Source organism: Dama dama, chromosome 2 (genome assembly GCF_033118175.1).
Source record: "Dama dama isolate Ldn47 chromosome 2, ASM3311817v1, whole genome shotgun sequence".
In the NCBI taxonomy this organism is placed as follows: domain Eukaryota; kingdom Metazoa; phylum Chordata; class Mammalia; order Artiodactyla; family Cervidae; genus Dama; species Dama dama.
The window spans coordinates 21,969,117-21,981,152 of NC_083682.1; the positions used below are offsets into that span (position 1 = coordinate 21,969,117).

Here is a 12,036-nt window from a genome sequence, read left to right on the forward strand (position 1 = left end):
CCAGAGCCTCTGTGCTGCTTCTTACAAGGACACTAATCCTAGCAGATCGGCACCCCACCCACATGACCTCATTTTAACCCTTCTTTCTCAGAGGCTCCATCTCCAAGTATAGCTGAGGGTTAGGGCTTCACCATGAATTCTTGGGTGCGGGGCACAAACATCAACCCTGTAATGCTCTCCACTGATGGTCATTCATGGTCCAGATCCTTTTTCTGATTAGATTTTGCTCCATAGGCACAGACAACCTTGGGTGCAGTTTCTGAAGACTTGTGGACCTCAGTTTAGAAGCTCTAAGCTGTACTGTTCTGTAAGGATCAGAAAGATGAATCTTAAATTTTGGCAGGATGAATTTAGGCTCAACAGGGCTTCCCTGGTGGCTCAGAGGTTAAAGCATCTACCTGCAATGTGGGAGACCCGAGTTCGATACCTGGGTCGGGAAGATCCCCCGGAGAAGGAAATGGCAATCCACTCCAGTATTCTTGCCTGGAGAATCCCATGGACAGAGGAGCCCGGTGGGCTACAGTCCACAGGGTTACAAAGAGTCGGACATGACTGAGCTACTTCACTTTCTTTTCTTTCTTTCTGACCCTTAAAAGGTTTTAAAAGAGCATCCCATTTCTCAAAGGAGGTTTGTGGCAATGGGTTCTATAAGTCTGGGAGCCCAAAGGCTAGACTTTACCCCTCACGATCCGCTGAAATGTCAATGAAAGTATAAAACTCGTTAACATTTGTGAGCACTTTCTGTTTGCCTCTGAGCAACCCTGTGGGCTGGGCAGAGGCAGAGGCTAGTGTATACATGAAGGAAAACAGACACAGGTGCTAGAAGTTATTTCCCGAAGGTCGTAGTTAATAACAGCCAGTCCCGGGATTCGAACCAGTGTGGTTGGACAGCAGAGAAGACCCACTTCATCACTACACTACCACCACCTACCAGTGGCTCGTTCTCCTTCTGAAAGGAAGACACGTGATTGCCATCCTTCCCTGGTCCTAAGGGGGCGGGTGGTTCTCTGCTCAGGACACCGGCGAGAGGTCAGGGCCACCCTGGGCCGGGAGGTCCGGCCCCACACTTGCTCTGACGAGCCCTCTCTCTTCTCTTTCCAGTGCTCTGTCCCACCTAACCTTGCCCTCGGGGGCAGCCTTGCTGCGGAGGTCACTGAGCAAGCGTCATCCCACCGCAGGGACTGCATGACACCACGTAGCCTCCGCCGTGTATTTAAACGTGTATAGCTTAACCCGGATTAAACATGAGCAAACGCGCGGGGTCCTTTGCTGTTGGCTTCTAGTCCTAGTAACCATTGGTTGCATGACCGTCTGGCAGGGCTGGTGATGTCGCCCCTTCTCCGCCCGTGTCGGAGGGAGGCGGATGCTGTCACCGCTCATGATGTAGTCTGGCTCCAGCCCTCAAAAACAGCTTCCACCCTAAGACTAATTTTGAAATAAACCTTCATTTAATTAGTATGCTTCATGTGCTTTGGCGTGTGGTATCCCTCGGCGCTCTGGTACAAACCTCCAGAAAAAAGACCTGTCGCTGCCTCCATGCGAGGCTTCTGGCCCACGGCAGCGGTGGGGCGTTAGGGGATGGGGTGGTACCTCTTGTGCGCTTTGGTGGGTCGTGGTGGGGCTGCCATTGTCCAGACAGGGAGGAGGCCGTCCACAGACTCCTAAGATCTCGTTGCTTCACAGTTCCAGAGGGAGCCCCACAAGGTGCTATGCGAAGTACTGGTTGGGGAGGAGACTGGGAAGTTAGCAGATGGAGAGTGAGGCTTAGCGGGAAGCAGGGCGGCTCTGATGCCTCCTGTTGGGATGGCTGGGTGGACACCCCGAGGTCTGAGGGCTGGAGGGCTTGAGCTCTAATGGCTCTCTCGGTGGGGAGGAGGGGGGGGTGGCTGTGGCTGCCTTCCTGACCGCCCCTTCTGACCCCTGGTGTCCTCTGGCTGTCTCTGTCCTCCCCATCTCCCCGCGGCCCTCGCCTCCCACATGCTATCCCCAGCATTGGTGACAGGCAGCTGCCAGCCACGACCTGCCGGCAGGTGAAAGCTGTCCTTGTGTCTGGAAGGGGCTCCGCTTCGGCACAGCCTGAACTGCCTCGGCTTCCATCTTCTGGTTTGAATGGTACTAATTCTGTGGATTCCCCCAGTCCCATCTTTTAAAAAAAAATCCTTTTTTATTGTGGTAAAAGTCGTGTCATATAAAACCTACTATAGTTCAATATGTTGTTGTGCGGCTCTCACCACCGTCATCAAACTCCCCAGTGTTTTCACCTTCCTAAACTGAAATTGTCCCCATTAAACACAACTCCTCATTCCCCCTCCTCCTTCCCAACCCCTGCCCCCTGGCTTCTACCAGTGTACTTTCTAACTCCATGAATTTGACTATTCAAGGTACCTTGTATAAGTGGAATCAAACAGCATTTGCACCTAATATGTATTGGAATGCATTTTTAAGGTTAACTTCATATATGTTCTACAAACAGGACTTTTACACCACCCCCCACCCCGTGCTATACAGTAGGTCCTTACCAGCCATCCGCTTCATACACAGCAGTGTATATATGTCAATCCCAACCTCCCAGTCCTTCCCAACCCTTCTCCCCCATTGGTGTCCATCCATTGGTTCTCTACATCTGCGTCTCCATTTCTGCTTTGCAATGAATAGGTTCATCTGCATCATTTTCCCTAGATTCCACATGTATGCATTAATGTAAGATACTTGTTTTTCTCTTTCTGACTTCCCTCTGTATGACAATCCCTCGGTCCATCCACCTCTCTGCAAATTGCACAATTTCATTTCTGTCTTTAAAAACTTTTCTCAAGTACTTGCTATGTACCTGCCATAATCACCTTGACAAATTACCTTGCGTCTCAGCATCGCCCTGAGAGACGGATGAGAGACCAAGAAGCAGAGACGCTCAAAGTGGTGGAGTCAGCTTGGTACCTCGGCCTCTTGTGTGCCTAGATCTCCACCCCTCCTTAGGAGTTTGGCGTTTGTATGCCACTCGGAAAGCTGTGCTTCATCACACGGGCATCTCCACAGAAGGCCACAGATGGACGCAGGTGACAATAGAGGGCATCCTTGGTACTCTATCTCTCATTCCATGGGGCTCAGCTTTTCTAGGAGCTCTGCTACAGAGCAGTAGCAATCTCCCCTGGGGGTGAGGGGGGACCCACCGGGGAAACCACCCGACTGCCGGCAGCTCTCCAACTCAGGCATCCACGCAGAGCGGGGCTTCCACGTGGACGGACAGTGCCCTGGCCACCACAGGAAAATGGAAACAGCATGAGGTAGTTGTACAGATGCTCAGGCTCAGCACGTGACAAAAGGGCCACCTGCAGCTCTGCGTCCCCTGGTGCCAAGGTCACAGGGCAAAGGGCCACGGGCAGGGTGAGGTCCTTAGCACCGTTCACACTTGGCCAGCTCTGAGGGAGCAGTGAATTCCCCCGGAGCCTGCCTTCCTGCCTAGGATTTGTCATATCTGGGTCAGCCACTCCTTTCCCCCAATTTATCCTGCCAGCAGGTGTCTGAGGCAGCAGTGACAAGCTAATCAAAGCTGCTGGCAGTTAAAAATAAATCTCAAGTGTCAAGGAGATGCTCCATCTCCGAGGAGGTGAGTCTAGGAGGAGGGGTGGGAGCAGTGACTGCCGTTTCTCGCCTGTGGTCCACATCAGGAGCTGAGCGGGAAGGTAGATCCATGGCCTCTGGTTTTGCATCGCTCTTTCCTGTGTCCTTGCTCCTCAACATGTGGGAGCATGTTGGGATACACTCAGGATACACTCAGCCCAGCAGCAGAGACAACATCTAGGAATTTATTACAAATGTAAAGAACTCAGATCCCAATCCCCCACCCACCCATCCTCTACCCCCGTCAGAAGCTGCAGGTTTTTTCCTTTTCACCATGCCAGGAGGCACATGGGGTCTTAGTTTCCCTGACCAGGGATCAAACCCATCCCCTCAGCCGTGGAAGCCTGGAGTTTTAACCCCTGGACTGCCAGGAAAGTCCCTGGAAGCTGCAGTTTAGTGCGATTTCCAGGCAGTTGGTGTGAGTGTTAAGTTCAGAGACACTTTCAGAGTTGCTGGAACCCTGACTCTCAAACACTGAACCCGGAAAGCGTGAACAGTGTGATTAACACGTGACTGCACATATGACCACTTCTCCTCTCCTCATCTTTCAGGAGTCCTCCCAGGGCAGATGATTCTTCAGGTCCCAGTCAGTTTGGACGGCAAAACTCAAGTCCATCTAGGGTGTCCACACTCAGCCAGGGCACTGGGCAGTCAAGTCCTGCAGAGTGCCCTCCTGGGCAGGTAGGACTTGGTCTGGCCAGCGGGCTCCTTTACCAAGGCTTGTTTCCATCAACTAAAGGCCTCCATGTGGGTTTGCAAAGCCTAATCTGATCCAGCCTTGGTGAGGAAATGTCCCTGTGGGGCCTGACGCCAGCCTTCGGTTGTGTAGAGTTGAAACAAATGATCCTGTGAAAGTGAAATTTGCTCAATCGTGTCCAACTTTTTGTGACTCCATGGACTATACAGTCCATGGAATTCTCCAGGCCAGAATACTGGAGTGGGTAGCCTTTCCCTTCCCCCGAGTTTCTTGCAAACCCAGGGATCGAACCTAGGTCTCCTGCATTGCAGGTGGATTCTTTACCAGCTGAGCCACAATGACCCTGTGAGGACAAGCTATTGTCCACATGGACTGTCCACACACTCCCTCATCTTGTGCCTCTGCTTCAGTGTGGGAGACAGATGGGGTATCTCAGAAAGAAAACCCAAAGGGAAGGGTGTTGGGGCAATATGTTTTGTGGGATAAATTGGATTTTTTAAATGAAATAAACCTTTTGCCTATGCACTGGAGTATTATCTGGACTAGAACTGTCTTCACTTAGAGGTCAGGCAAGAGATGCAAAAAATCCAAGAAGGTGCGCTCCTCTGGATGTCTTAGGATGAATGATGAGCCAAGTCCCAGTGGATGTGATGAGTCTGTTCTGTGGCCTTTGAGTACCACTGTGTCCTAGGGACTCCTCCTATGGCCCCATTATGCAGAGCACTTCGTCTCACCAAAGGCCAGGAGCAGGGGGCACCGGGGCCCACCCCTCTTCAGCAGAAGCCTGAATTGGGAGATGGGGGGCCTCATCTCTAAGAGAGCCAGGAGAGGTGACTCTCACCAGGGCCAGCCTCCATGATTAGTATGCGTGGAGGGGAGAGTAATTAGATGCTGCTCTTGGAGAAGATACACTCTCATTCTTGTTGGGGCCTGATTATTTCTTTTCTTGGGAGGATGAGAGGAGAGTCCTTAGGCTTTCTGTCTGAGCCTCTGCTTTGCTCTCTTCCTCTCTTCACCAGAGAGGCGGATGCAGAGGCCACTCTGCTGACCAGGAAGGTGCTTGGCTTCATATTAATGCCTTTCTTTTAAAAGAACAATGAGCCACCTTAGCCCATAGCCCTGCAGCTCCACACCCCCACCCAGGCCCTCATGCATATTCATCCTGCTTCAAAAAGCACAGCATGGAATATGCAAATCGGCCAGGCAGGAGCTGGTTGGCATTTTGATAATAGCTTTGTCTGAAAAACCCCAGAGACACAAGCACATCTAGTCCCCCTCTCTCTCCCCTTCCCTCCCTCTCTCTCCTTCCTCTATCCTAAGTCCCCGTCTTGGTTCTCTCTTCACTCTCCAACTGCCGGAGAACAGGAAAATGAATCACAGAACCAGAGAGGGGAGTCCGTGAAAGGCCAGGGGTCTGTCTTCCAGTCCCATGTATTTCCACTTCTCTCTCCCCTCCTCCTTGAACAGAACCATTTTGTTTTTCCGATTAGAGCATTCCCGACCTGACCATGTTGGGGTCCCCGGGCCTGCCCTCTGCTCTCGGCAGCCTCCCCCACTTCGTCTAGGCTCCATGCTCCATTCTCTCTCCCAGAGACAAGCTCCTGTCTCTTTGTCCTTCTTCCATCTTTCAACCTGGTTTTACTCTCAGTGCGTGCATGCTCGGCCCCTCGGTTGTGTCTGACTCTTTGCAATGCCATGGACTGTAGCCCACCAGGCTCCTCTGTCCATGGGATTTCCCAGGCAAGAATACTGGAGTGGGTTGCCATTTCCTCCTTCAGGGGATCTTCTAGATTCAGGGATCGTACCTGGGTCTCCTGCATTGCAGGTGGATTCTTGACTGATGAGCCAGCAGGGAAGCCCTCGGTATTCCAGCCTAAAAAACCCAGGAGTCTGACCTTGCCCTCTGAACAGGACGGGGGCAGGGGGAGGGCATCATCTACAGAGGCCGGAAGTGAGGGAAGGAGATCTGCGGTCATCACTCAGATCACTGATCTCGCACATCCATCTCTACTAGAAAAGTGTGCAGAGAAATTTCTTAAGGGTTTATGTCCTGCCCCTCCTCCCAAATGTAAATGGTTCCAGTGGGAGCCAGTGGACTAGTGGGCAGATGATCTGTTGCAGGAGAAGCAGCTAAGGTTTGGATCCTACTTCTTTAAACTTCTTTGGCTGCACTGTACACCATGTGAAATCTTAGCTCCCCAACCAGGGATTGAACCAGCGCCTCCTGCATTGGAAGCACAGAGTCTTAACCACTGGACTACCAGGGAAGTCCTGGACTCCATGTCTTTGAAGGCTGTTTCATCTTGGAAACTAAGAGGAGGAAAGCAAAGGCAGATGCAGGGATGCATGGACCTCCAAGGAATTCAGGGACCAGAGGAGTCTCCTCCCTTGGCCTTGAAGCTCAGCCTTGGTCAGGCCAAATCTCAGGAGGCAAATTATCTCAATCAAGGAGTGTGGGTTTGAGGGTTGGGGTCAAATCCCAGCTCTACTACATATTTGCTGAATAATTTTTGAGAAATTTAATTTCCCGATCTCCTTATTTTGGGGCTTCCTAGGTGGTGCTAGTGGTAAAGAACCCACCTGCCAATGCAGGAGACATAAGAGACATGGGTTTGATCCCTGGGTCAGGAAGATCCCCTGGAGAAGGGCATGGCAACCCACTCCAGTATTCTTGCCTGGAGAATCCCATGGACAGAGGAGCCTGGCGGGCTATAGTTCATGGAGTTGCAATGAGTCGGACATGACTGAAGTGATTTAGCATGCACACATCTCCTTATTTTAGAAATGGGAATAGTAATATTAGCAATAATACCAGTAATTCTCTCAGGGTTATTTTGAATCATTTACAGTATATAGCATATAGGCAAAGTGCTCGATAAATTGTGACTTTTATTTTTGCTGGTAAACTTCAAGAAACGTAAGAGAAAGAACTGAGCCCTAGGGCCTCTTGAGCCTCATTTTTTCAATCCAGTGGTCACAGAAGACCTGAAAACAAGACCAAAACAATACAGGGTGTGGCCTCTTCCCCTAAAATCAGCCCCACCCCAACCTTTATGCTCCCTAAATCCTGCTTAGTGGTGGCCCATCTGATTCTAGAACCTGTGGCCTCCGGGCTCTCCTGCCTAAGGAGACAAGCAAAGAGCTGGATCATGTTCTGATTTCTCAAGAATACTGGAGTAGGTAGCTTATCCCTTCTCCAGCGGATCTTCCCCACCTGGGGATCGAACCAGTGTCTCCTGCATTGCGGCAGATTCTTGGGCTTCCTTGGTGGCTCAGCTGGTAAAGAATCATCTGCAATGAGGGAGACTTGGATTCGATCCTGGGTTGGGAAGATCCCCTGGAGAAGAGAATGGCAACCCACTCCAGTATTCTTGCCTGGAGAATTCCAAGGACTGTATAGTCCACGAGGTCGCAGAGTCTGACTCAACTTTCACCCTAGAGGTTGGGGAGAGGCGTTGCAATCTCTCGCATAGGAGGTAAGCCTGGAGACCGCTGCTTCCTCCCCCTGCCGCCAGAGGGCAGCTCTCAGCTCGCAGGGTGGAGGTTGCCGGGATCACTGGGAGACACTGGGTTCCCTCGCTGGATGTGGATGGTAAAGGTGGATGACAATTTACAATGCGGTGGATGGGGTTCCCACAGAGGGTGAGAAAGTTGGGTTTAATGACCTTTAGTTCCCTTTCCGGGACTGAGAAACGATTGTTTTCACTCTAGGCTTGGATCCTTGTCACCTGCAAAGACCCCTGGAGGGGACGGTTCTGAGGGTCACAAGGCTCTTTCAAGCTCAGAGCGACTGGCCGCAGAGCTTTTTCTGAAACCAGGCTTGGGTGAGACAGTGATTCGGCATCTCTGGGTTGCTATTCAAAATGCACTGACCTCGGCCCCACCGTTGGAGGGTCTGCTCTAGCAGATCGAGAATAGAACAGGGGTGCCTACACCTCCAAAAACCTGCTCAGCAATTCTAAGTTGCCCCCTCAGCAATTCTACTACTCAGCGGAGTAGCCCAAGGGTGGGAGTTGAGGGGGTCAGAGATGAAGATGGCCTTGGGCCGGGAGGTGCTAGGGAATTTCATCCCAAGAGTGCTGGGTTATTTCATCTCCTTCCAAAATATTGACCCCATGTGGATACCGAGCACCATACAGTCAAAAGGGCAGCAGGAAGTATGGAGAAGCCTGGCTGCTGGGGGCCTGGGTGGTGATGTGGTCTCAGCTTCTCTGGCAGGGTGGGGGCTCCCGACAGAGGAGCAGCACCCCCAGGAGACGCTGGGGACCCGAGGTGCTGTCGTCTGTAAGACAATTAGAAGATCCACTGAAGGCGAACTTAGTGACTGTCCCTTCTCGCTTTCTCTCTGTACCAGCAAGGAAGTGAGTTTAGATGGTCCCTGTGTGTGAGGGCGGGTATTGCCAGAGTCTCCCCCGAATCCTGGGGAATCCAGTGTTCTTCCTTGGCTGCAGAGGAGCCATGGGAGGCCCGCAGGTGGGCAGAGCTGGCCTTCCATGAGTCTGATGTCATAAAAATGTTGCAGTACCACTGGGGGAACAACCACCCAGAAGTTCACGAAAGAACAGGTGGATGAGAAAACTACATACCTGATGTGAGTGCTCTGGATAATGCTTGGGTGTAATAAGATGAAAAAAAAATCTGAAAATGAAAAGGTATAATGAGATGTACACAACTGAAGGGAATTGTCTTAAACGGCTGATTGTAATGAGATGTACATAAATTGTCAGGCTTGTGATGAAAAAAAAAATTCTTGCCTGATAATACTGGGTGTAATGTCTACACCTGAAATAAGTCGTCTCAGTGCACTGAGTAATGAGATGCACATAATTTTAAAGAGTGTAATGAGATGAAAAATAAATCAAACACTTGTCTTAAAATGAAAGATGTACTAAGATGCACACACCTGAAGGGCATTGTCCTAAATGGGCTTGGTTTAATGAGATGCATTTAATTTGCAAAGGGGCTAAATGAGATTGGCCCAGAGAGAGGCTGAGAAATATAAAAGTGTAAGGTATACTTGACAGTGGTATAATAAAATCGGCCTGGGGGCTTCCCTGGCCATCCAGTGGTTAAGACTTCATGCTTCCCCTGCAGGGGACTCAGGGTTCTGATCCCTGAAGGGGAAACTAAGATTCCCAAGCTTCATGGTGCAGCCAAAAAAAAAAAAAAAAAAAAATCTGCCTGGTCTGAGGGATAAAAATAGGACACCACCATAGAAATATGGAAACATATGAGGCTTCCCAGGTGGCCCAGTGGTTAAGAATCTGCCTGCCAATGCAGAAGACGCAAGAGATGCAGGTTTGATCCCTGGGTCGGGAAGATGCCCTGGAGAAGGAAATGGCATCCCACTCCGATATTCTTGCCTGGGACATCCCATGGAGAGAGGAGCCTAGAGGGCTACAGTCCATGGGGTTGCAAAGAATCAGATGTGACTGAGCGACTGAGCACACGAGCACATAAAAACGTGTGGAGTCTGATGCTATCGGCCTTCTTTCTGCCAGTCCCTGTGACCCTTGCCCCGGGATGCTCTGCAGAGTTGAATCACCCTCTGTCCCTCATTCGATGCCAGGCACATAGTAGCCATCCTTGAATGCTCACTGAATGATGAACAGACTCAGGGGGCTGTAGTGTGTTTAGCAGAAGGAAATTCATGGGAGCAGCTATAAAGCAAGACACTCCTAAAAGACAACTGAGAGCGATTTTCTGAGAGTGGCGTTTCTCAAAGTCTTCAGCATCTTGATCAGAATCTGGGTATAGCACAAGCAACCCCAGTGGCTTTTATGCCCCAAGGCTCACGACTCCCTCTGTAGGTCAGGCAGACAGGTCACAGTACTGAAGGCATTTGGTTATAAGACACAGGTACCTCTGCAGTTAAAGGGAGGAGATTCTTCTCTTCCATAGGCAAATATATTCTTCCCATTTTTTTTTTTCTTAATGCAGCGCCCTCTTGGATTATCTTGCTTTCTCACTCTGGATGGAACAATGGGTATAGAGATATGTTTTCCTTTTTATTTATTTTTTAACTAAAAAATTTATTGTTGTTATTTTTTTGGCTGCAGGTCATGTGGGATCTTAGATCCCCAAGCAGGGATGGAACGTATACCCCCTGCATTGGAAGCTCAGAGTCTTAACCACTGGACCACCAGGGAAGCCCCGATTTTCCTTTTCAAAGACAACTGCTCAAATATTGGAGGGAAAGGCAAAAAAAGGAAAAAAGAGAGGAGAAAACATAATTAGCCAATGAGCCAACCAAAGAATGGCAGCCCAGTAGCAAACAGCTGACCCTCGCTCCGCATTGGGAGACCCCGGGAGTGGCCAATGTCACGACAGCCTGGAGGCCACACTGTCAGGGGCTGCAGTGACTCAACTACCGTCAGCTGTGGCTGGGTGGGAATCTAGGTCCTAAGTTGCCTGTTTGCTCGATTTTTCGAGAGAAATCAGGAATCTGCATTTTACGTGCAAACTTCTGACTTAAATGTTGGCCCCCAAATTTTCCAAAACAATGCATGGTCCAAACAAAACAGGACTGTAAGCTGGATTTGACCTAAGTGTCTCCTGTTTGCAGCTCTGAATGATCAAGTTGGAGGTTGTTGTCTAGGATATGGTCATAGCTCAACCATTATGAGGATATGATGAGTTCTCTTTCAGTCTCAATCTTCCCCTAGAGTGTGAATTCCCTGAAGGCAAGAACTGTGTCTTCATTGATCTCAGCGGTAGTCTCAGTATCTAAAACTGCCTGGGACAGAGTGGTGCCCAGTTAATACTTGATTGAATGAGTCCGTGCTGGCTGTGTTGTGACAGTCACTGCCCTCATCTGGTCACATGCAAGGCAGCAGAGAGGTCACACGGTCCAGGAAGTTAAGCTCTAGTCATGAACTTCCTTGGGCAGGAACCTCCAATCAGGTAATCTCTGATGGGTTTGGGGGGTTGGTGCCAGAAGTCAGTCTGAACGTTTCCCAGGGCCTGGATATCACAGCTCCGTCTTGAGGATAAAGGAGGTCTTCCTCTTCCCCACCCCACGTTGTCCCATCTCTCTTCTTTCCACATGGACTTCGAGACATCTCCGTGGGTTGGATAGGGTTGGGGTCTAGCGCAGACAGAGGTTGCTGCCTTCTCACAACACAACCACTCACGTCTCAGATGATTTAGGAGACCACTTTTTAGTTAGCTGCTTTGTATAAAAGATGGTAGAACTTGAGAGAAAAACTTAGGAAGGGGTGGGAGAGGCTGGGCTCAGGCTATTACATAATTTCTCAGCGGTGTGTTTCCTAAAATGCATTTTGTGCAATGCTAGTACGATTAATTAGCTATTACTTGAAAAACAAAAGATAAATACATTTGGAGAACATGTTAAACAGGTTTCTTTCCTGTAGGACCTTTCAGAGGCTTTTATATACTAGTTCACATTATGAAACCGTTTTAACAAAGTATAATATGGAGTTCATCCTAGACTAAGCTGGCTATATCTTAAGAGTGTGTTCCTTAACTCCAACTAAAAAAAATCTTAATTTATCTCCTTCAAAAATAATTGTCATATATAGTGGAACTCTATGTAACTTTGCTCTGTATTTTCCAAGTCTCCTGTAAATGTGTTATCATACTTTCATAATTTAAAAAACTAAACCAGAACGAGGGGAAAAAGTTTGTTCCTTGGAAATCACTGCTTTGAAAGCCATCTTCCTGGCTCTCGGGGGTGAGGTTCCAGCTGTCATTTTCCTGTG

The 12,036-nt window shown here is 49.7% G+C and overlaps 1 protein-coding gene across 6 annotated transcripts in view; it reads left to right on the forward strand.

Annotated features, from left to right (window-relative positions):
- Positions 1-1,436, forward strand: part of FEZ1 (fasciculation and elongation protein zeta 1) — a 42,422-nt gene extending 40,986 nt beyond the window's left edge. For all 6 annotated transcript variants that reach the window (XM_061157730.1, XM_061157711.1, XM_061157720.1 and 3 more), the window contains exon 10: positions 1,102-1,436. In XM_061157730.1, the coding sequence (XP_061013713.1) occupies positions 1,102-1,118 (17 nt within the window). In that variant the 3' untranslated portion in view covers positions 1,119-1,436. The remainder of the gene's footprint in view (positions 1-1,101) is intronic.
- Positions 1,437-12,036: the final 10,600 nt, after the last annotated feature.